The 22828-nt window shown below is 63.7% G+C and overlaps 4 protein-coding genes and 3 long non-coding RNA genes across 7 annotated transcripts; 3 read left to right on the forward strand and 4 right to left on the reverse strand.

Annotated features, from left to right (window-relative positions):
* Positions 1–285: 285 nt before the first annotated feature.
* Positions 286–3232, forward strand: MAF1 (MAF1 homolog, negative regulator of RNA polymerase III). Its single transcript, XM_019435084.2, has 8 exons — positions 286–399; positions 1212–1337; positions 1431–1559; positions 1637–1802; positions 1942–2063; positions 2146–2265; positions 2419–2568; positions 2694–3232. Exons 2-8 carry the CDS (start codon positions 1255–1257, stop codon positions 2713–2715), a joined length of 792 nt encoding a protein of 263 aa, XP_019290629.1. The 5' UTR covers positions 286–399; positions 1212–1254; the 3' UTR covers positions 2716–3232.
* On the reverse strand, positions 2992–4769 carry LOC109258341 (uncharacterized). The gene is made up of 2 exons (XR_002076288.2): positions 4569–4769; positions 2992–3342 (listed from the first exon to the last, which is right to left on the reverse strand). It is a non-coding gene; the product is annotated as an uncharacterized LOC109258341 (long non-coding RNA).
* WDR97 (WD repeat domain 97) lies at positions 3344–12551 on the forward strand. Its single transcript, XM_053896267.1, has 24 exons — positions 3344–3486; positions 3688–3815; positions 3994–4622; positions 4763–4884; positions 5048–5747; positions 5818–5960; positions 6049–6285; positions 6361–6451; positions 6635–6767; positions 6864–6985; positions 7257–7317; positions 7495–7644; positions 7747–8004; positions 8087–8212; positions 8311–8394; positions 9687–9815; positions 9912–10127; positions 10209–10400; positions 10489–10686; positions 10776–10897; positions 10977–11139; positions 11471–12015; positions 12101–12162; positions 12239–12551. The coding sequence occupies exons 1-24, from the start codon at positions 3357–3359 to the stop codon at positions 12439–12441; spliced, it is 4944 nt and encodes a 1647-aa protein (XP_053752242.1). The 5' UTR covers positions 3344–3356; the 3' UTR covers positions 12442–12551.
* Positions 9324–10847, reverse strand: LOC128775317 (uncharacterized). The gene is made up of 2 exons (XR_008419954.1): positions 10745–10847; positions 9324–10599 (listed from the first exon to the last, which is right to left on the reverse strand). It is a non-coding gene; the product is annotated as an uncharacterized LOC128775317 (long non-coding RNA).
* Positions 11594–13804, reverse strand: LOC128775315 (uncharacterized). Its single transcript, XR_008419952.1, has 2 exons — positions 13096–13804; positions 11594–12517 (listed from the first exon to the last, which is right to left on the reverse strand). It is a non-coding gene; the product is annotated as an uncharacterized LOC128775315 (long non-coding RNA).
* HGH1 (HGH1 homolog) lies at positions 13796–17595 on the forward strand. The gene is made up of 6 exons (XM_019435081.2): positions 13796–15244; positions 15317–15417; positions 15519–15617; positions 15821–15912; positions 16008–16130; positions 16215–17595. The coding sequence occupies exons 1-6, from the start codon at positions 14619–14621 to the stop codon at positions 16389–16391; spliced, it is 1218 nt and encodes a 405-aa protein (XP_019290626.1). The 5' UTR covers positions 13796–14618; the 3' UTR covers positions 16392–17595.
* A 164-nt stretch (positions 17596–17759) lies between these two features.
* Positions 17760–21591, reverse strand: LOC109258310 (testis-specific serine/threonine-protein kinase 5-like). The gene is made up of 11 exons (XM_053896177.1): positions 21521–21591; positions 21276–21359; positions 21093–21226; positions 20116–20342; positions 19685–19834; positions 19284–19486; positions 19118–19173; positions 18729–18858; positions 18521–18640; positions 17944–18083; positions 17760–17857 (listed from the first exon to the last, which is right to left on the reverse strand). The coding sequence occupies exons 1-11, from the start codon at positions 21589–21591 to the stop codon at positions 17760–17762; spliced, it is 1413 nt and encodes a 470-aa protein (XP_053752152.1).
* Positions 21592–22828: the final 1237 nt, after the last annotated feature.

A 22828-nucleotide genomic window follows, 5' to 3' on the forward strand; every position in this document is an offset into this window, starting at 1 on the left:
TCGATCCCGGCGGCTGGACCAGGCCATTCAGGGGCGGGGGGCCGGGCCTTGCGGACGCTTGTTGTTGTCCGGCCCCGGGAGGCAGAGGTCGCTCGCTCGGTCCTTTGCTCTCTCGGGCCTTCTGTGGCGGTCGGCGGGCAGGTCGGTCGCGATAGTCGGTCGCCTTCCAGGGGCGAGGCTATGTCGCGGTGGCAGCCCGGCAGGGCCGGCAGGGCCGGGAGTAACGGGACGTCGTCGCGGAGCTTCTTCCCCCGGATACAGTGCGGCCCGAACGGAGGCCGCGGCGCCGCCCTCCGGTCCTGAGGAGCCCGAGCTGCCCGGAGCCCACACCGCCTCCTTACCCGCGCCGAAGTCAACCGGCCAGACCCGGCCCGGCCACACTGAGCGCTGCGCAAGCAGGTAGGTGTCCGCTCTGTGACCGGCGCCGTGTCGGGGCCTTCAGAACTCCAGCCCCCAGCGGTCCTCGCGCCGGCGAGCGTGCGCGCGTGCGCGAGTCCCGGGGCGCACTGCCTCCTGGGATTTGTAGTTCTCCGCGACTAGGCTGGGGTTTCCCTTAGCCCGGCGGAGAGGCGGGTGCGGCCAGGCTGACGCTGGAGCGCTAGCGGCCGGCCGACCGGCCCTTCGGGGGTCTTGGTGCCTGCCTCTGTTCCGTGGCGTCACTAATTTACGAAGAAATTAGGCGCGGGGAAGAACGGAGGAAGCCTATGGCTCTCCTCTTTACCTCGATAGAGAGCCTGTAGAACAGGGAAGAGCGCTGCGCCCAGGTGACCGCAGGGCCCCAGCCCCAGCCCCAGGTGTCCTGGGTCCTAACCCGGTGCGGGTTATTAGCCTAGCTGAGGAGCTTGGCCGGAGGGGTACTGCAGGAGTCCCGCACTTTTGGGGGCTCACAGTGACCCTCACCCCTAACGGTGGAGGAGGCTCTTCTGTCGCGGTGGGCAGTGTCCAGGGAGATAAACCAGAGGCCCCAATATGAGCAAGATCCTTGGTGCGCCCCCAGGTATGGGGACGGGGAGAGGGTTGGCCGAGCCAGAGCCTCAGCTCACCACTCTCAGGTAACAGGATCTAATCCGCCTCTCCTACCAGCGCGGAGGGCTTAGGAGTAAGCCGCAGGAGGGACCCGGCTTGTTTACAGCGGCTCCACTTACCCGGTTGGGAGGCCAGAGGCTGAGCCCCAGGGGCCAGATACTCATGGACCGGTCTCCCACCCTCAGGCAGCACTAGCCCCTCTGAGCGCAGGACCCCCTCCCCAAGGACATGAAGCTGTTGGAGAACTCGAGCTTCGAAGCCATCAACTCGCAGCTGACAGTGGAGACTGGAGACGCCCACATCATTGGCAGGTGAGGTGGGGGGTTGTGTAGGCTGGTGTCTCAGAGACCCTCGAGTTGAACCTGATGGGTGGCATGCTCCGTGGTCCCACGTGCACCTTGCAGGATCGAGAGCTACTCGTGTAAGATGGCGGGAGACGACAAGCACATGTTTAAGCAGTTCTGCCAGGAGGGCCAGCCCCACGTGCTGGAGGCGCTGTCTCCACCCCAGACGTCGGGCCTCAGCCCCAGCAGGTAAGCTGCCGCAGAGCGTGCCTGCTGTGGGCCGTGAGGTTCAGGGCAGTGCTGGGCTGATGCGTCTCTCTCTGCAGACTGAGCAAGAGCCAAGGTGGTGAGGACGAGGGCCCGCTGAGCGACAAGTGCAGCCGCAAGACGCTCTTCTACCTGATTGCCACGCTCAACGAGTCCTTCCGGCCTGACTATGACTTCAGCACAGCCCGAAGCCATGAGTTCAGCAGGGAACCCAGCCTCAGCTGGGTGAGGGTCCGGTGGGGGGAGGGACCCGCAGCCCCACAGCTATCCCGACTGTCCTTCCGACTTATAGTGGCCCCTGGGTTCTGCCCAGTTCATGCCTCCCGTTCTGCGTCCTAGCCAGTCCCAACCGTGACCATCCTAGGTGGTGAACGCAGTCAACTGCAGCCTGTTTTCGGCCGTACGGGAGGACTTCAAGGCCCTGAAGCCGCAGCTCTGGAACGCAGTAGATGAGGAGATCTGCCTGTCCGAGTGTGACATCTACAGGTGGGCCGGCATTCCTGCAGGAGGGCCGCGGGTGTATGTGGCACTTGGGCCTTCATGCCACTTCTTGCCCCGCGCTCTGCAGTTACAACCCGGATTTGGACTCAGACCCCTTTGGGGAGGATGGCAGCCTCTGGTCCTTCAACTACTTCTTCTACAACAAGCGGCTGAAGCGGGTCGTGTTCTTCAGCTGCCGGTCCATCAGGTGGGCGCCTGGCCGCCTCCTTTCCCTCAGCCCCTGCTTTGTCACATGCCACTTCCCCAGCTGTACCCACCCCGCTCCTGACTTTGTCCTCCCTGGGGTCAGCAACGGGTCAGGGACAGGCAGTCCTAAGACCCGTTCCCACACCTCCCCCAGCGGATCCACGTATACTCCCTCGGAGGCCGGCAACGAGCTAGACATGGAGCTGGGCGAGGAGGAGGAGGAAGAGGAGGAGGAGGAAGAAGAGAGCGGAAGTGGAGGCAGTGAGGGCGGACCCGAGGAGACCAGCGCCATGGAGGAGGACAGGTGTGTGACGGTGGCTGTGGCCTGGCTCTCCGTAGCCAGGGGTCGATGGCACAGAGTGGGTGCCTCTCTGCCTGACCTCCTGGGAGTTGGCCCTGGAAGCTCACTGTGTGCCGTCTTCTGCCCAGGGTCCCGGTGATCTGTATGTGAGGACGAGGAGCAGAGGCCCCAGCTTCGTTCAGCTTCAGCCAGTGCCTGGAACCCTCGCTTGAGGGCGCCCCAGGGCCTCCCCAGCTGGTGGTCATCCCGGGGCTTGCCAAGGCTGCAGCGCCGCCCCAGGCCACGCCCACCTAGCCCTTTGGCTCCCGCCTGCAGACGTCTGCTCGCTCCCACGGGCTCCAGCTGCCCACGTTGTGGTCGGGCTGGACAGCACAGGGCCTGGTGGGAAGAGCCACTGCCCTGCCCCGACGAACTGACACAGGCAGGGACAGCTGGACTACAGAGTTTATTTTTGTATTTCGTGCCGGATCAGGCCTGGGCCTGCACACTCCAGCCCAAAGGGCCCGAGACCCAGTGAGCAGGCCCCTGCGGTCACCACGCTGGGCTTGGCCAGCCCCTGACGCCCACCTGTACCACCCTCTCCCCGTACCTTGCCCGTTGGGCAGCGTGCACTGAGTGTCACTTTGCTGCAGCTGGTTTGTTTCCAATAAAAAATTTCTGTGATTTAGTGGTGATCTAGGCTCTGTTCTGCGTGTGGGGCGGGGTCTGCGTCAAGGGCGGGGCTACTGCCTCCGGTATCCTAGCAACGGTCCTAGGGGGCTGTTGAGCGGCCCGGACCTGCAGAGGCCAAAATGGAGACCGGAGTGTCAGATGTCAGCAACCCCTTTTCAGTAGAAGGTGACAGCCTGATCCTGGATCTCGACTTGTACGATGCCGACAGCTATGACGTCCCGGATCCAGGGCTGCTCAAGGAGAAGAATGGTGAGGTGGCCTGGCCTCGCCGCCCCAGATCCCCACGTGACAGGCCTCACTCAGGCACCGGTTCTGCCTGCCGCGACACAACACTCCGTGGGGAGTGCCCTAACCTGGCGAGGCACTCGGGAGGGCCCCTGGCTGCCTACAGCCTCCAGAGTTTGGGGCCCAAGACCACACATCGACAGTGTTTCCACTGCTGACCCGCAGAGTCGTTTTCGGAGCCAGTCCCAGGGCTTTTTACCAGCAGCTTGCGGTGGCAGAACATGACCCCGCGCGCCCGTGCCCGCCAGCTATGGCTACTCCTGCGTACAGGCCTCCGTGACTTCGTGGAAAAGGTGGGGCTTGCCTGTGGCACCTGCCTCGAGGCCTCTTTTCTGGCCCATTTCTTCCCCTCGTTGTCCCTAGGACGCCCTCAGCCCGGATCCCCTTGGCTCCCCTAGGCAGGGGCACTACCTCTCCTCCAGCACCCCCCCTCCCCCAGCTGAATGCAGGCCCGCTCGCCCCTGCCCGCAGGAAAAGAGAGCCGAGCTGTGCGTGGGCCGCTTGACACACGGGCTGGAGCCGCTGCGCCACCTGACGGTGGCAGCTGGGCTGCGCTCAGTGGCGCAGGACCCAGCGGGCAGACGCTTCGTGGTGCTGGATGGTGCGGGCCGCCTGCACCTGCACAGACAAGACGGCTGGGCTTACGAGAAGCTGTGTGCCCCAGCAGTGCTCACGGGGCTGGTGGCGGTGCCAGGCCCTCTGGGTGCTGTGGGCCGCTTCGTGGGCTGGGGCCCCGAGGGGCTGGCCATACTAAGGCCTGACCTCAGCCTGCTGTGGCTGAGCAAGCCAGGGGTGGGCAGGGTGCCGGGCCACCAGCCCGTCTGCTGTCTGCCGGTGCCCAGCCTGGGGCTGTTGCTGGTGGCAGAGGCAGGCGGCAGCCTGGTGCTCTGGAAGTTCCGCTCAGGAGGCCGCTGCCTGGTGCCGTGTGGGTCACCTCTGCAGCTGCCACCAAGCCCTGCAGGTGCAGTCACCCGTTTGGTTCTCGGGCCCTTGCCCTCCCACCAAGCCCCATGCTGCTTCGCGGCCTGTGGCTCGGCTGTGCTCACCTTTGATCTGGACAGCTGGGCTCTCGTAGACGTGCGCCGGGACCTGCATAAAACGTGAGGGGTGCCTAGGGACTGGGAGGAAGGTGGGGTGAGAGAGGACGGGTGAATCCAGGAGAGAAAACAAGTCATGGAGGGCCGCCGGGGCTCACACACCAGGGGGTGCTGAGTCTGCGGAGGCCTCTCTTCCCCTTCAGCACCATCTCGGACCTGGCCTACTGCAAGGAGGTAGAGGCCATGGTGACGGCTTCTCGCGACAGCACAGTGAAGGTGTGGGAGGCCGACTGGCAGGTCCGGATGGTGTTCGTGGGCCACACAGGTGCGCCATACCGCTTAGGCTCTTGAGGCCCGTTCTCCCTCCACCCTGTGTAAGAGCTCCGGCGGTCGGGAGTCTCCGCCAGCCCTTCCCCGAGCTTCTCTGCACCGGCTGCATCCCGGGCCGCCTGCTCCCCTTCCCTGATCCCCTGGTGCCCCTCCCACAGGCCCAGTGACAGCTGTGGCCGTCCTGCCGAACACCGCCCTAGTCCTGTCAGCCTCGCAGGATGGGACGCTGCGCACGTGGGACCTGCAGGCGTCAGCACAGGTGGGCGAGGTGGCGCTGAGCAGCCGGGGCCGAGGGGTGCCATCTGGGCACGTGAACCGCCTGCTGGCGCCCGCTGGCCCCGGCTGGCCAGTGCTCTCTTTGAGCGCGAGCAGCGTGGAGCTGTGGCTCCTTCGCGAGCTCTACTCGCCGTTGGCGCAGCTGTCAGCGCCGGTGCTCCACCTGCAGACCGCGCCCGCGCTGCCCGCGCCCGCGCACCCGCCGCTGCCTATGCGCCTTGTGTGCGCATGCGCCGATGGCTCGGTCTACCTCGTGTCGGTCGCCACCGGGCGCACGGTGAGCGCGCTGCTGCTCGAACCGGAGGACGGCGCAGCCTCGCTGCTTTACTGCCTACCGCGGGAAGCACTGTGGCTGCTGACGCGCGCCGGACACCTGGTGTGTGCCAACGCTGCACGATGCCCCATGCGCGTGCTAAACCGGGTGTGCCCGCCCCCGGCCCCCGCGCCCAGGCCCTGCTGCCTGCACCTGTACAGCCACCTCACAGACCCCAGCAGCGCATTGGCCAGCTGGCAGATCGTACGCCAGCATGGGGGCGAGCTGTGCCTCAGTGACCTGGCCCGACCCCGGAAGGACAAAAACCGGTGGGTGCCGGAGCCGCCCACGTGGGGCAAGGTGATGGTGCCCGCGCCGACTGGCTAATGTCATGCGTAGGTACCTGCCCGTGGTGGGGCACACGGATGGCACCCTGTCGGTCCTCGAGTGGCGCCGGTCGAAGCCCGTCTTCCAAACCGAGGCACACAGCCCGGGCCCCGTCACCGCCATTGCATCTACCTGGAACTGCGTTGTGTCCTCTGGTCAGCATCTCTCCTCCCCCCAGGGGGCTGGCCTGGGAACCCCTTCCCTCCCCGGACAAAGGCGCAGTCCTGCCTCCCACCTGAGCAGGCGGAGACTTGACCGTGAAGATGTGGCGTGTCTTCCCCTATGCTGAGGAGAGCCTCTGCCTGCTGCGAACCTTCTCTTGCTGCCACCCGGCGACGGTGCTCTGCGCTCTGGGGAAGCGGGTGACTGTGGGCTTTGAGGATCCAGACAGCGCCACCTACGGCCTGGTGCAGTTTGGCCTGGGCAACGGCCTCCGCTACGATCACCGGCCCCAGGATGACCCCACGGACCACATCACTGGTGAGGGGCAGGCCAAAAATAAAGCCCAGGCCGTCCTCTGGCCCTGGTCCCTCACGCTGAGCCCTGGTCCCTCAGGCCTGTGTTGCTGTCCCACACTCAAGCTGTATGCCTGTTCCAGCCTGGACTGCACCATCCGCATCTGGACAGCCGAGAATCGCCTGCTGAGGTGGGTTGGGGCTGGGAAGGGGGGCGGGGGGGCGGGAGCCCGTCGGCAGCCAGCAGGGCTCCCCTGCCTCTGCCCCCAGCAGAGCCCAGAGGCTGGACCGGGGAAAGGGGGCTTGCCCCTGCTAGTGTCTCAGTTTCCTCCTCTGGAGCAGGGCTGGATTCTCGCCCTGGCCGCTCCCTCCAGGCTCCTGCGGCTGAATGGTGCCCCTCAGGCCCTGACCTTCTGCAGCGACAGTGGGGACCTGGTGCTGGCTCTGGGCTCCCGACTGTGCCTGGTGTCCCATAGGCTCTACCTGCCCACATCTTACCTGGTTAAGGTATGCAGTGGGCACAGGATTCCTGGGCAGAGTGAGGCTGCTGTGGGCAGACAGGCCCCCCCAGGCCAGAGCTGTAGGTTTCTTTCTCCTGTTCAGAAGCTATGCCGGAAGGTCCCTGATGTGGTGGATGACCCTCCCCTGCCACCGACCACCCAGGAGTCGCTGACCCCAGCCCAGCTGCAGAGGCTCGCCAGCCTACGTGGGGTGGCCAGTCTTAGGTCTGCTGGCCCAGCTGAACTGTTCTAGAGGCCCCTGCCTAGCTCCCCCGAGTCAGGGCCTGGCTGCGTGCACCCAGCTCGGGGACCCAGAGCTCCCAGGCCACTTAGACCACCCCGACCTGTCGCAGCCCTGGCATCCCCACTCCTGGCTGTTGGGCTGTGTTCTGACAGAGGCCTGGCCATGCCCACCCCCAGGTGCTGGTCCCAGCCTCTGCCCAGTCCCCCTGGTGATGACATCTAGTGTCCCACCTGTGCCCATCCCTGTCTGCAGCACGGACTTGTCTTTCATCCATCACCAGACGGCCACACCTCAGCAGCCAGTGTTGGAGGAGGTGGGGTGGGTCCCAACCCCCAACCCCCTCACCGTCCCAAAGCCCCAGCCCTACAACCTTCCCTGGGCTCAGGCCACTCTCCTTCAGCCCCTGGGGCAGGCGTGGGATCCCGTGGCTGTCTGGAAAGCAGATGGCAAGACTGAAGGAGGAATGGGCTGACCCCTAACCCCCACCCAGGACCTAGAAGCCCTGGTTTCCCGGGATGAAGACCTTCAGATGCTGAGACTGGGGCTGGTGGTCCCGGCAGCCCAGCCCCCACCCTCCTGGCAACAGCGGCAGGAGGCCTTTGACAACTATCTGCGTCTCATCTATGGCCCTGGCTTGCTGGTGGGTATAGAGCCTCCCCAGCCTCAGCCCAGACTCCAGCCCCTCCCTTCACCCCGGGGCCTCACCCCTCACCCCTGCCTATCCCTCTTGCACCCCTTCCAGGGCATGCGTTCTGGAAGAGAGTCCCAGCAATGGAGTACTGTGACCCTCCCGCTGGAGAGAGAGACCTGCGATGTGTGTGCCTCGCCCACAGCTGCCCTCAGTCTTAGGCAGGCCGAGGTCTGCACTGAAGCCCTAAGGGGGCCGGCAGCCCGCCCCTTGCAGGACCTGGGGACCGGGGGCCAGCGCTTCGCCCCCCCTCCCCGAGTCCCCTTGCCCACCCCCCACCCCCACCGGGGGGTGCACAGCAGGGCCTCCCAGGTAAGGCCTCCCGCCCCTCCCACCTCGACCCTGCCCCCATGGCCCCGCCCCCCGCCCTGCGACTCCTCCTCCCTCACCTCAGCTGCTGGCCCGCTCCTCTCTGAGCGGCAGCCTGGGCCTCGGTCTGGACCTGCGGCTGCAGTTGGAGCGGCTCCAAGGGGAGAAGCCTGTGGTCCCGGGCCTACCATCCCCCCACACACAGCACAGGGTGAGGCCCCCCGGGCGGGTGGGTGCTGCCCACCCAGGAGCGGAGCTGCAGGGGCACTGGGGGCCCACGCTTGGCTCTGAGCCCCTCTGCTGTCCCAGATCCCCCTCCTGATGACGAGGCGGCCCGAGGAGCTCCTCTCCAACCTCCGAGGCTTCTTTCCTGCCACCATTCAGCCCTGTGAGGTAAGGGTCCCTTGCTCTCTCTGGTGGCAGCCTTCTCACGCACCCCGTCGTCCCTTTGCTGCAGACCTCCTGGTCCAGTCTGATCTCCGAGCCGCCTGTCGCCCTCCCCCCACCTCCTGGCCAGCCCAGCCGTGGTGCTATTGTCTGTGGGCCCTGACTCCTTGCTTTCTGGGGGCCAGCGGCCGGAGGGCCAGACTCCCAGAGAAGACACTAGGCACAGCCAAGGCCTCTGCCAGCTCATTGTGCCGGCACACCTCCTCCCAGTGAAAGTGCTGGGTGAGCAGGTGCCATGCGGACTGTCTGGAAGACCAGAGTCCTCTCCCTTTAAAGGAGCAGAGGCCACAGGAGCTGGCCCCTTGCACTCTGCCAGCTTCCCAACGTCTCCATCCCAGACTCCCTGCACACGCTGGCACTGTCATCTGCCCGGGGCGGGGGGTGGGGGGTGTCGCCGATCCTTCCTGCAGCCGCACCATCTACCCAAACCCTCAGCCCACCTCTCCAGGCTCCTAGCACCAATTCTCATGGACATCCCGGTTCCAGGGCTGGGGGCCAAGTCCCGTGGAGAGGGTGTGGGGGTGTCAGCGCTCCCCAGAGGCCGCCCAGATTTCCTCCTCAGTCGTCACAGCTGATGCCTCCCTTGACTGTCCTTCCACCTGGTTTCTAAAGGTTCTCTTTGCCTGTCTGAGCGTTTTGGGTGTTGACTGAGAAAACAGGGCGTCACGATCCGGGTAGCACAGATTTGGTAGCAACCCAGATTGAGTCCTGTTGACGAGCAAAAGCCAGGGGTCTTCACTCGCAAATTGCAGAGGCATTAGGGAACTCACACAGGTTGCTTTCTAAAAGTTGTGGTTAGAAGATGTAATCACATTGTACACGTCACTGCTTTTCTGGCACTTTAGTCTGGTTACCGGAAACCAGTTTTTACAGAGTGTCCTTTTTTCACAAGATTTTATTTTCAAGCCCAGTGTGGAGCTTGAAATCACAACCCTAAGATCGAGTTGCACGTTCTACCCACCCAGCAGCTAGAGTGTCCACTTGTGCCCGAGAGCTCAGGGCCGCAGTCCACTGTTGAGCCTCTGCCCAGCTCCATGCAGTTCCTCTTTCAAAAGGGGGACGAAGTTTTAGTTCCCAGTCTGTACGGTCCGGGGGTGTTACACAGGTGCAGGTGGACGGGGGCGCGAGCCCAGTTCAGCTCCGGGAGACCCGGCCGCGGAGCTGGACTGGCCACCGAGTGGGGTGGGAGGGCGGGTGGAGTTCGGGTTCTCAGCCCACCCCGCCGTGTCCACCTGCAGCCCTCGCGCAGGCCCGTCCACTTCCCCGGCAGCGTGCCCAACTCCGTGGTGCTGCAGCAGATGTGGCCGCACAGGGAGGTCAGCGGCCTCGGAGCCCCCGCCCCGCTCACCAGCCACGGCAGACACCAGGCAAGGGAGGACCGGGGGGCTTGCTCCTGGGCTCTATGGAAGGGGGCCCGAGTTCCCGCGGCATGCCAGCGGCCACCCGTGCTCTCCCCTCTGCAGCCAGGTGGGAGCCAGGACATGTGGCTGCCACGACGACGCGGGAGGCAGTGGCATGCCAAGTGGCAGCAGAAGCTGATCCGGTGGTTGGGGGAAGAGGAGGCGGAGGAGGAGGAGGAGGAGGAGGAGGAGGAGGAGGAGGAGGACGAGCTGTATCTGGACTGGGCCTCCGACTCCCTGAGCCCACGCGGGCACCTCTCCGAGTTGGAGGAGGCCAAGGTAGGCACCCGCTAGGCCCCCGGGGCTGCCAAGGTCAGGAGCGGAGAGGGGGGGCCTGCAGCTGCTGCCGCTGCCCCGCAGAGCCCCGAGGATTCGACCCCGAAGCCCTTGCACTCTCGTGACGCCTCCGCCGGGACCCAGGCCTCGCGCGGCCCCTCGTACCCCTTCAGGCGCTCGCTCTGGGAAGAGCGCTACGGCCGTCTGCCCAGGTTTCTGCAATTTTTCGTCTGCCAGAACTGGTTCAAAAAGCTGTTCCCCATCTCCAACCTGAAGGTTCGGGGGTCTCGGGCACCTGGGAAGCACAGGCTGGCGGGGAGGCGGGCAGTGCAGGGAACAGGGCCTCGGCGCTGGGTACCCGCAGGTGTATCCCGAAGTGGGCACGGTGGAGGGCCTGGCCTCGCTGCTCACGGACCTGCTGGACGAGGCCTCCTGGGCAGACCGCGTGCACATCCTGGGAGCGCTGCTGCGGCTGCTGCCCGACGTGAGCAGAGACCTCTGTAACCGGCTGCGGGGCATCCTGGAGCGCTTGCTCAACCTGGACCAGCCCCCCAGCCTCGAGGTGCACCTCTGGCCCCGCCCCCAGCCCCGCCCACCGGCCCGCCCCGGGCCTCCAGCACCTACCCGGCTGCTTCGCTCCTCTGTGCTCAGGACCAAACGCAGAAGCAGTTCGTGATGCTGGCGTTGCAGCTCCTCCTGGCCTGCTCCCTGGAGTCCCACGAGGTGGTGCTGGAGCTCATGTCCTACTTCCTCTACTCGCCAGCCTCCTGCCGGTGAGTTTTGCTCCCTACTCATCCTCACCACCAGCTGAGGAAGGCTTCTGGATAAGCTAGCTGCTCACCACTGTCCCAGGCCCTGGCTCAAGAAGCTGCTGGAAGGGCTAGGCCTTCAGGATCCGCAGGGCTTCCTGTTCAAGGAGATGACGACCTGGGTCCAGGGCCCGGACGCCAACTGCAAGGCTGCACTGCGCCAACGCTGCTGCCAGAAGCTGGAGGAAATGATGGAGCGGCTACAGGTCCCGGTGGATGGGGGGGGGGGGGGGGGGCAGGCCACTTGCCAGTGGAGCCTCTTGTCTTTTCCCTAGGCTTTTCCCAAGTCGGGGTGGGGGGGATCCAGGTACGGCTGGCTGGCTCTTCGGCTTGCTCTGTACCTGTGCTCATGGGTCCTCTCCTGTTGTCCCCCAACCCCCCATCTCTGGGGATCTTCCTGCTCCTCCCCAGGAAGCAGTCTGCAGCCAGGTCTGAAGCTTGGGGCCAGGGGCAGCACCACTCAGGCCTCCCTGCTGGGGGAGGGAGAGCCTCTGCCTTGGGCTTGGCGGCATCTTCAACTGGCTGTTTCCCCCACAGATGGAATCCTTGCAGCCTTCTGTAGTAGCCGAGTTGTCAGAGGTGCTGCCCAGGGTCTCCAGGACCTCGGCACTTTACCCTCCTCCCAAGGAGGCCCCGTCTCAGATTTCCGTGCTCTCTGGGTCACCTTTTCATGTCTCAGCGACACCCTCAGCCCATTCCTGGGCCCCCTCACTGGTGGTCTCACCTGGGGAGCTGGACTTGGCCACCCTTGAGTCCCAGGCCCAGCAAACGCTTCCACCAGTGTGCTTCTGGTGGACCAGACGCACGCTGTCAGAGACACTGCGACACTTCTGCCCCTCGTCCGAGGTCCACTTGCACCCCTCAGTACCCACTGTGCTGCCGGATGAGCCACTGCCACTGGAGCAGACGGACTGGTCACGGTCGCAGATGCTGGACCTGGGGCCGATCGATGCGCTCAACTTCTTCTGTGAGCGGCAGCGGGCCCGGCAGCAGAGTCCCCTGCAGGAGGAGCCCGAGAGCCCATGCCTGAGCTTGCGCCCACCTGTGCCCAACACAGTGCTACCACAGCCCTGGGATCGCTGGTGAGGGGGCCACCAGGCCGGGACAGGGCCTGTGCGGGGCAGCTGAGGGGCTGACGGGGCCGAACCCACTTCCTTACGCCTCCAGGCACTATCCTATCCTCCGGCTTCAGGAGGCCAAGGTCCAGAGGTCTCCGATGAGACTGAGAGGTGAGTAGGGACGGGGGGAGAACTAGACCTTGACTTCCACCTCAGCCTGAGACCTCACCGTCCTGCTGGCCCACAGGCCGGATGCCGTCCCGGCTCCGGGTGGGCAGTGCCCTCCATGGCTCCATCCGCATGCTGAAACTGCCCCTGCCGAGGGTGGAAATTCGTCCCTTCCCCCCGGCCTGGCCCAGGCCTGCCCGTCCGCTGCCCCCACTGCTCCTACAGCCTGCTTTACAGCGCTACTTTCTGCCAGATGACACGAACCCTGACAGCTACAGTTGACCAGGCTGGTGGCCCCGGTCTCTTCTTCCCTCCAGCCTGGAGGCAGGAAGCCGCTTTCCAGCCAACTGTTCTCCCCCTAGAAATAAAGTCCAGAGGTCGTGGCCAGAAAACTGGGTGCCACCTTCATCTTTGGGGGCTGCAAGGGTGCACGGGGAGGTCCTGCTTGTGTCTTGTGAATCTCCCAGTGGCCAACTGCATGTGCAAGGCAGGAGCCAGGGCCACGCTGGAGTCTGGCATGGTCAGCACTTGGGGGGGGGGGCGCGGCGGGGGCTGTCTGCCTGGAGAGGGGCCTATCCCATGTGGGCATGTCCCTGCTCAGGCACTCAGCCAGCGTTTGTCAGTAAATTACTGAGATCAAGATGGGAGTGGGAACTTGTGGGCCAGCAAGTGGCCAGGCATGGAGGGAGTGGGAGGGTCTAGGTAGCCACAGGTGTGTGTGTGTGTGTGTGTGTGTGTGTGTGTGTGTGTGTGTGTAAGTGTAAGGGAGGGGAGCCTGCAGTTTGCCGGAGGTGAGACCAGAATCTGTTGGTGCCTTGGTTACCCTTGGGTTGGAAGGGAGAGGAATTGATGGGGTCCCATGTGCTTTATTCAAGAAGCAATAGAGGGACAGCAACCCTTTGGACCCTTCTACCTGAAAATTGTCAGGAGACATACCTCGTATGTGAAGTCTCAGAGGGCTCAGAGGGCCTTGGCTTCCTTCTGAGCTGTCGAAAGCTCCCAGGACACTGGTCAGACAACTCGTAGGGCCCAGGTGTGCACTGGCTGTGGGGTGTGCCTTTGCGAAGGGCCGGTCTAGCTTTTACATCCTTCTTTTGGGCCGTCAAGCAGCAGTTTGTTTCCTGTGAATGTTTTCAGCCTCCGACTTTAGAAGTTTCTTCTCCATGGCTTTCTGGTTAGAATTTGTCCGCAACCCGCCCACCCCAGGCCCTGAACTGTGCAGGGGCTCTTGTTCTGGGGCTGCCAAGAGGGTGGCCCTTTCCTCGCAGAGTAGGGCAAGAAGCCCCAGGAGCTTTGTATAAAAGGACCCATGCCTGCTAAGACAAGGACCAGGAGGCCTAGGGCGGTCTGCTGCTACAGGTGTTTCATGCTTTAAGTTATAAAACCATTACATTCTTTTTAAAATACCAACATGAGAGGGGCACCTGGCTGGCTCAGTTGGTAGAGTGTGTGACTCTTGAACTCAGGAGTTCAAGCCCCACATTGGGCACAGAGCTTGAGAAAATAAGTAAAAATAGATATATTTGTAAAAATACCAACATGAGAGGGTCGTCTAGGCGGCTCAGTCATTTAAGCCTCTGACTCTTGGTTTGGGCTCAGGTCACGATTTCGGTCAGGAGATCAATGCAAAGTAGCACAGAGCCTGTTTGGGACTCTCTCTCCCCTTCTCTCCCCCTCCCCCACTCCCGTGCCTTCCCACGAACTCTTTTTTTAATGCTTATTTTTGAGAGAGAGAGAGAAGGAGATACCGAATTCGAAGCAGGCTCCAGGCTTTTCCATATCAGCACAGAGCCTGACCTGGGGCTCCAAACCCACAAACCACCAGATCATGGCCTGAGCCGCAGTCCGACGCTTAACCTGACTGAGCCACCCAGGGGCCCCTCAAAATAAACATTTAAAAAATGAAAATATATCATGACCAGGTGGAGGTTACGTCAGGAAATACAGGCTGGTCTAACATTAGAAAGTCAACCAGGGGCGCCTTCCTGGCTCAGTCTAAGGAACATGCGACTCTTGGTGCCGGGGTGTGAGTTCGAGCCCCACACTGGGGGTAGAAATTACTTAAAAAAAAAAAAAAAAAAAGTCAAAGTAACGGACCATGTGACTCTTCCAGGGAAGATAGAGCTCTGCCCCACCTACGATGGAAGAGGGGCCATGTAATCCGTCAGCTACCACTGGCTGGTTGGTCCCCCTAGGACCGGGGTCACACCACACGCGACGATTCCTTGCGGGCGCCTCCAGGGCCACCCTCGGCCGCGGCGTGGGGCTGGGGGCGGAGCACGCAGTCCACAACGCGCAGGCCCTCGGTGTGGCTCCGCCTCCGGGCGCCGGCCCCGCCTCCGCACGCCGACCCAGCCCCGCGCGCGGAGTGGGCAGCCTCCCGACTGGTGGCTGCGGCTTCCGTTCCTCTGACGGGCCGGGTCTCAGCCCGGGTGGCGGCTGGGGTGATCCGCGCGGGCATGGGGGAGGCCAGGACTGGCGCGGGCGCGTTGGCTAGTGGGCTAGCTTCCGCAGGGTCGCCGATGCCGGAGGCCGGCCTGGAGGCGGAGGTGGCGAAGCTGCTGCCCTTCCTGGCGCTCGGGGCGCGGGCGGACCTGCAGGCGGAGGCGGCGCGGCACGTGCTGGAGCTGACCGGCTCCGGGCCCGGTCGGACGCTGCTGGCCGGCCAGGCGGCCCTGCTGCGGGCGCTGGTCGAGCTGGCCGCGGCCCCGGCCCCGGCCCCGGCGCGCGACGCCGCTCGCGCCCTCGTCAACCTCGCTGCCGAGCCCGGCCTGCACGAGCCGTTGCTGCAGGCCGAGCCCGAGCTGCCTGCCCGCCTGCTGGGCCGCGCGTTGGATCCACAGTGGCCCTGGGCCGAGGAGGCGGCCGCCGTGCTGGCCAACCTCAGCCGAGAGCCGGCGCCGTGTGCCGCGCTGATGGCAGCGCTGGAGGTCGCGGAGCCGGGGGAGTCAGGCCTGGGGCGGCTGGTGCGCGCGCTGTGCACGCCTGGCTACAACGCCCGCGCGCCCCTGCATTACCTGGGGCCAATGCTCTCCAACCTCAGCCAGCGTCCCGCGGCGCGCGCCTTCCTGCTGGACCCCGACAGGTGAAGCCCGGGGCTCCCGCGGGGAGGGGGTGGAGGTGAACTGGGATGGCACTGAGTGATCCCTTCCTTCAGGTGCGTGGTCCAGCGGCTGCTGCCCCTTACCCAATTCCCAGACTCCTCCGTGCGCAGGGGCGGGGTGGTGGGGACTCTCCGAAACTGCTGCTTCGAGCATCGTGAGTAGGGGTGGGGGTGTGGCGTTTGGGGGGATGGGACGGAGAGATGGCTTCGGGGCCTCGCTAGACTGACCCCCGTTCCTGTTCCCCTTCCCCCCCAGGACACCACGAGTGGCTGCTTGGGCCCGAGGTGGACATTCTCCCTTTCTTGCTGCTGCCCCTGGCTGGCCCTGAGGACTTCTCCGAGGAGGAGATGGAGCGTGAGTGGCTTGGGTGGAGACTCAGGGTTCCCTGGGCAGAAGGGGAGGCCAGTGGGGGGGGGGGGGAGGGAGAAGATGCCCAGGGTTTGACCTGGCTGAAACCTTCCAGCCAGGGAGTTGCTGAGCACGAATGGGGCTAACCCAGGTTGGGTCTGGCCTGATGCCTGGTGCTGGCACCCAGTGGCTCGCACACACACCCCTAGGGCTGCCTGTTGATCTGCAGTACCTGCCGCCAGACAAGCAGAGGGAGCCTGATGCCGACATCCGAAAGATGCTCATTGAAGCCATCATGCTGGTGAGCAGAGAGGCCCTGCTGTATTCATGCCGGCTCCTAACGTGCCACACACGCGCGGGCACGCACATATCTGGATAACCTTTGCCCTCTCTCAGCTGACAGCCACAGCACCTGGTCGGCAGCAGGTGAGGAAGCAGGGAGCCTACCTGATCCTGCGTGAGCTACACAGCTGGGAGCCGGAGCCCGACGTGCGGGTGGCCTGCGAGAAACTCATTCAGGTGGGTGCGGGGCTGGTGGGGAAGGGGGGCGGGATGTCCGCGGTGCGCCAGCCCCAGCTGCTCACCTGCCTCCCCCGCTGGCAGGTGCTCATTGGGGACGAGCCAGAGCAGGGCATGGAAAACCTCCTGGAGGTGCAGGTGCCTGAAGACGTGGAGCAGCAGCTGCAGCGGCTGGACCGCCAGGAGCAGGAACAGCACACCCGGGAGCGGTCGGAGGAGCTGGCTCCGGAGCCACGAGCTGGAGGGGCTACACCCACCTGAGCTCCGGGCCTTCCCGCAGGCAGCTGTGGGCCCCTGGGTCTCCTTGCTCAGAGGTCGTTCCCTGCCGAGAGGTCTCTAGGGCGAATGTCCAATACGCCTGGGAGGGCGAGGGGACCTCTTTGTGCCCCGTGACTTCCAGCAACTCCGGTTGCTTGGAGCAGCACTGGTCAGTCAGAGCCAGCCGTGCTCCAGGACTCTCGGGTGCCTCCAGGAAGATGGCTCACGGGCGGGACGGATAAACAGTGCAAGCCTGAGCGGCCCCGGAGGGCACCGTCGAGGTCTGTGCATTGGTGGGCGTCCAGGTGTAAGCAGGGCCCTTTGCTGCCAGGCCCACCCCAAGTGCTCTATTCTGGGGTCCTCAACGTGCCCTGCCTGAGACCCAGCCTCAAAGGACTGACCTCGTGAGACTTCCAGCATCAGCCTGTCCTGGGATCTCCTAGGGCTGTGACCCCCTGGTCTGTCCTTGGAGCGCTGGCTGGGCGCTGTGTCCCCGTCATTCTCTCCACCTTCCTGCTTGACCTGTGCCCCAGGACGGCCCTCAGCCCCTTGCTGTCTTCTCTGGCCCGCCCTGCTGTGACGTACTTGCTGTCCGCTCTGACCGGCCCCTGTCCTTGGAAGGCTTCCTTGAGCGTCCGAGCCCTTTGCCTGACACACTCAGAGTGTCTCTGTGATGTGCCTGCATCCTCGCTCTTAAGCAGACCTCTCCCCTTCCCGCCCTTTGTCACCTTGGAGCCTCCTATGGGCCCAAGAACCTTGTCCTTCCCCAGCTCCTTGTGTGGTCCCTCAGTTCTAAAGCTGCCACACCAGGCCTGGTAGAGGGTCAGTGTGGCCCTCCCCCTGGCGCGCTCCTTTCCCAGGGCCATCTTTGGCACAGGATTCCAGAGTCCTGGCCTTCCCGGGCCCCTTGCACCCTGGCACTGGAGTGCTGCTGCCGCGAGAGCTCCTCGCACCCCCACTCCGCGTGTCCTCAGTCCTGGCACTGCCTGCAAAGCTTGGGGTCCACTCCGGTTCCTCCCGTTGAGGCCGGTCGCTTCGCGGGTACGAGGTATCTCTTTCCTCTCTGGTACTCTCTGTAGTTTTCTTCTCCTCCCAACTAAAAACGTGGCACGGAGGTGTGTTCTCCTGGGATGGTTCCCCGTGGCTGGTTGCCCTTCCTGCACAGAGACATCCACATCCCCTCCACAAAATAAACGCTTTATCTGGCCTCGCCTCTGCCCACCCATGCCAGGTAGTGCCCAGGCGTGGTCCTGATGGCAGATGTGGAGCTCAGCGATAGGAGCTACCTGGAGGCGCCTACCCCCAGGCTGGCTGTCCTCGCGCTCCAGAGCCCCAGCTGGGCAGAGCCTGCACCTCTTCTTGGGTCGGCCTCTACGGCCCAGGCGGAGGCCCAGAAGCAGTGCCGGGGCGCCGCCTCGGAGGCTCCGAGTCTCTGCCAGGCTCCGAGTGCTCAAGCTTAGCTGGCTTCTCTGCAACCGACAGCAGTGGGGGATCAGGAGGGGCGCCGAGGGGCCAGCCACCTGCCCACACCCCCCTCCCAGGGCCCCCACCCTACCCGGCGGCATCCTGAGCGTGGTGCCAGAGAGCGCGTGCGTGGCGGGCAGCATCCAGCAGTGCGCGGCCACCTGCTGCAGGCCCAGGCGCGCGCACGGGCGAAGCTGCAGCAGGCCCCGGATCGGATCAGGTCCCGGCACTCTGTGGGTGAGGGCTCACAGCTGTGGCCTCCCACTGCCCACTCTCTTCCCCCCCAACTGCGTCCATCACCATCAACAACGCTGGCAGGGTAGAGGAGTCAGCCCATTCGGACCCCCCAAATGCCTGGAGAGAGTCAGTGCTTCACCTTCGTGAGATCAGAGCACAGAGAGGGAAGGCAGCGTGCCCTGGGCTGGTGCAGAGCTCGGTGGGGCCGCTGCCTTTCCAGGCAAGGAGTCTGAATCGGGGCGTCCTCCAGCCCAGCTTCCCTGTCCCCTGGTTGCTGTGGTCCATTTACCAGCCTGGGTTGGGGGTGGGGTGCCAGGTCAGTCTCCCATGCCACTCCCTCCACGCAGCATGACCCTTCTCTGGACCCAGGTCTCTCTTGCCTACTTTCCAGGCCCGTGCTGGGGCTCGGGAGGGACGCAGGGTGTCCTCACTCACCTGGGGACACGCCCGGCCCGAAGGTGGGGCCATGGTGCATCAGGTGCAGCATGCGGTGGGTCTGGCGCTCCTTGAAGGGCAGCTTCCCGGTCACCATGGCATAACGGATGATGCCCCTGGGGGCACAGGCTCCTCAGGGCGTGCCCCCTCCCCTGCCCTCCCGCGGGTCCTGCCTACGATGGGGTGTCTGTGGGCGCCACTCACAGGCTCCACAGGTCAGCCTGCTCCCCATTGTACTTGCTCATGAGGACGTCCGGGGCTGTACAGGCCACGGACCCACAGAAGGTGCTCAGCAGCAAGCTCTTGAGGCCCAAATGGCTGGCGAAACCAAAGTCTTTGCAGTGGGGAAGGGGTGGGGTGGGGTGGGGTGGGGGTTGGGCACAGGGCAGGCAGTCCCCCGGGTGAGGAGCAGGAGGGCGAGAGAGCGAGGGCTCGGGCGGGATGACTGGGGGGCAGACGTGGCGTGTGTAGGTTTCTGCAAGTGCAGCTGTGGGCAGGGGTGGGGCTGGGCCTCCTGGGAGGGTTGAGGGTCCAGCTGGGTCACGAGTCAGGATAATCTAGGGAAGAGGGTAGGGGCTGGGCCAAAGGCTCACCGGTCAGCTTGAGGAGGCCTCGGTCATCTAGGAGGATATTCTCACACTCTAGATCCCTGCATGGGGAAGGGGAAGGGGAAGGGGAAGAGGTGCTGGTCCTGGGCTCAGATGGGTGGCCTCTTGATGCGGGTGTGGGAGCAGGCTGCAGAGGCGGCAGCGCCCTCACCGATGCACAATGCCGGAGCTGTGGCAGTGGGCCACGGCACTGACGAGCTGCCAGAACAGTCTGCGGGCCTCCTCCTCATCCAGCCCCGGGCTGCAGCGGCGTTCCGACACCCAGTTGATGTGTTCCAACAGGTCGCCGCGGGCTGCCAGCTCCAGCACCAAGTAGGAGTGCTGGCTGTTCCGGTAGGTCTCGTACAGCCGCACCTGCCAGGCCCCCACCCACCTGCTGTCACCCAAGGAGGGGCTGTCCGGTGCATTGGATCAGGGTCTCGGGATGGGGCTGAGCCCCAAGCAGAAGGGTCCCGGGTGGAAGAGGGGGTGGGCCTGGGCAGCTGGAAGGGTGAAGGCTGCCAGCGGGGGATGGGCAGGACGGGCACAGGCTGGGTCGGGGCCTCTGCCTACCACATTCAGGTGCTTATAGGTAGCATTGAGTGATGATATTTCACGAGGCAGGAACTTTTGGGAGAACGCCACAGGGGCCTCGGCAGTGGAGATGATCTTGATAGCCACCTGCAGGGGTGGGGGGTGGCCGTTGTGTGTAGACCACAGCCCCTGGAGGGGGACACGGACAGGCCCCATGTCCTTTGTGCACATTGCCGAGCTTGGCTGCGGTGAGGTTGGGAAGCAGCATCCTCGGGGGGCAGTGTTGGCCTTCCCCTTCTTTCCTGGCACTGATGTGCTCAAGGGGTTCTGGAACTGGGAGTAGCCAGCTTGCAGGAGCCTTGGCCTCCAGAGAGGATGCCAGATCAGCAGGAAGGTGCCTCAGCGGGGTTAGGACAGGGCCCACTGGGGCTGGGCTAGAGGGCGGTGGCCGAGCCTGCTGCCCACCTCACCATGGCATGGTGCTTGCCCCGCAGGTCGGAGGCCAGCTTGGCGTTGTGCTGCATGCGCTCACGTGTGGCATAGGCCAGGTAGACTTTGGAGAAGGCCCCAGAGCCCATCTTCCTGGAAGAGAGCAGGTAGCCATTGTCCCTGCATTCATGCACCTGCTCCATGAAGTTTCGCTGGCCCGGCTTTCGCCTGGCACTGCCCTTCACGGAGGGCAGGGCGGTCCAGCTCACTGCAGGGAGTTGGGGTCAGGGAGAAGGGCTGAGGCCTGACTTGTGTCAGATGGGCTAGGGCGACAGGGCTGGAGGAGGCTGATGGGACCGGGGCAGAGGCCAGGCAGCGACCAGGGCTGAGAGCTCGGGGTGGGAGGCTAACACAGCCGTGGACTGGTGTGGGGCAGGGCAGACTCTGGGAAAGCAGGGGCAGATTCTAGAATGGAGGGTTCTAGAGCTGCCCCTGCATTGTGCCCTCAAAGAGGGGTGTCCTTCTCTCCCCCAGGACCTGCCTTCCCTGAGAACGTCTTGCTAGAACCGACCTTGTCCCCTGTAGGGCCCACTCTTTGTGGGGTGAGAATCCTCGAGGCAGGGTGAGGCCTCTGTGGGCCATCCGAAATGTGACTGGCCACGGGGACCTTTAAAGAAGCTTGTGGGGAGCATGTGGGGAGGGTAGCCACAGGAAGGCCAGCAGGGTCTCTAAGGACATCAAGAAAGAAAAGGAAGCACAACACATACAGGCAACTGTTTCAGCGAAGCCCCCTCATGCTTTGAGAGGGTGCCAAGGTGGCAGCCAGGCGGGCTGCCGGAGAGGCTGAGCCAGAGGGCATTGGGTGGGAGCCCTCTGGCTTTCTTCTGCTGTGGCCTAGAAGCTTCTCTCACCCAGGCCAAGGTCTGCTGCAAGAGGCCTTGCCCCCCAGAGCTCTCTGGAGACTTGGACACATCCCCAAGGCAAGCAACAGTCCCTGGTCTGAGCCCCCACCTCAAACCCTCCAGCTCTAGGAGACGGTAGCCAACGTGGTCGGCCCTTCTTCCCGTGGCCTCCAGAGTCTTCTCTGGGCACCGTTGCCCTGGGCAGTAGCAGCTAATGTTCCTGAGCACCTGCCTTGTGCCAGGCACTGCCCTAAGGAGTCACAGGAGCTGTGGCTGTCACCTCCCCCAGCCCTGCTTACTGTTCACAGGCCGTGCCCAACATGCCCATCCCATGGTAGGCGTTCACATCTGGGGGCTCAAACCGGATCACCACCAAGTGATTCCTGTTTTACGGGTGACGGTTTGGGCAGTGGAGGTTCAAACATGCAGCCTTTCTGCTGTGAGCTAGAGGGCACAGTGCTATGGGCTGCTGTCCTGGAGACAGCAGGAGAGCCTGGGCCTTGGTGGAGGCTTGGTGAATCTGTGGACTTGACTTGGTCCCCACCGGTATCCACGGCGGTCACAGTGTGCCTGTTGCGGTGCAGGCCTGTGGACGCCCTGGTAGGACGGACCCATTTTCTTACCCCTGTTGGACCAGAGCTGCTTTAGAGTAGGCTTCTGCTTAATATTCCCTTGCCCACCCACCGCCCTTGTTTGGCAAGTTGCCTGGGACATGGAAAATGGGCAGACTAACAGGTTCCTTGCTGACTGAGGGGGTAGGAAAGAGAAATGGCTCCTGGTTTCAAGCAGAGGGACTGTTATTCAGGCGTTAGGTGTTAGCAAAAGGGAAAACCGTGTGGCTCTGTCCAGGGGTGTCTGTGCCTCTGAGTTGCTGCTGTGGAGCCGGGGAACCATGCCCCTCTTAGCTTCCCAACTCCCACCAGTGCCAGAACACAACTGGAAGCCAGTGAGAATTGTGAGGAGACAGGCAGGACCCCGCTCTGTCCACCCTCCCTTTGCAAAGTCTTTCCTGCCCTCCCCTCTCTGTACCCTCAGTCATTCATCAATTCTATAAAATTCATTGAGCACCCATCATGTGCCTGGCTCGGTGCTCAGCACTTGGGAGCAAGTCACAGACAGGGGCGTTTCTCTCATAGAACTTCCAGTTGTAGAAAGGAGATTGGCATTAATGTAGGAAAGCCGGGGTGCCTGGGTGGCTCCTTCCGTTAGCATCTGACTTCAGCTCAGGTCATGATCCACGGCTGGTAGGTTCGAGCCCTGCTTCAGGCTCTGTGCTGACAGCTTGGAGCCCGGAGCCTGCTTCGGATTCTGCGTCTCCCTTTCTCTCTGCCCATTCCCTGCTTGCACTCTGTCTCTCTCAAAAATAAACATTAAAAATATATGTAACATGGGCGCCTGGGTAGCTCAGTCGGTTAAGCGTCCGACTTCAGCTCAGGTCATGATCTCACAGTTACTGAGTTCGAGGCCTGTGTCGGTCTATGTGCTGACAGCTCAGAGCCTGGACCCTGCTCTGACCCAGCTCAGAGCCTGGACCCTGCTTTGGATTCTGTGTCTCCCTCTCCTCTCTCTGTCCCTCCCCCACTAGTGCTCTGTCTCTCTCTCTCTCAAAAATAAACATTAAAATTTTTTTTTAAATATATATGTGTAACATAATAAAGTCAAATGACAGCTGTGATGTGTGCTGGGACACCTTTGCCCTTGGGGCGTGAAGTCTGGCTGAGGCTGGGGAGGGGGGCAGAGCCAGAGGGCCATGCTGGGCACTGGCCATAGGGTGCTGAGGCAGGGTTTGGTAAGGAGAGCGAGTCCTCCAGATGTGAGCTTCCAAAAGGCCTGCCTCCTGCACTGCCCTAGC

This window comes from Panthera pardus, unplaced genomic scaffold (genome assembly GCF_024362965.1).
Source record: "Panthera pardus isolate Hobbes unplaced genomic scaffold, ASM2436296v1 HiC_scaffold_7, whole genome shotgun sequence".
Lineage (NCBI taxonomy): Eukaryota > Metazoa > Chordata > Mammalia > Carnivora > Felidae > Panthera > Panthera pardus.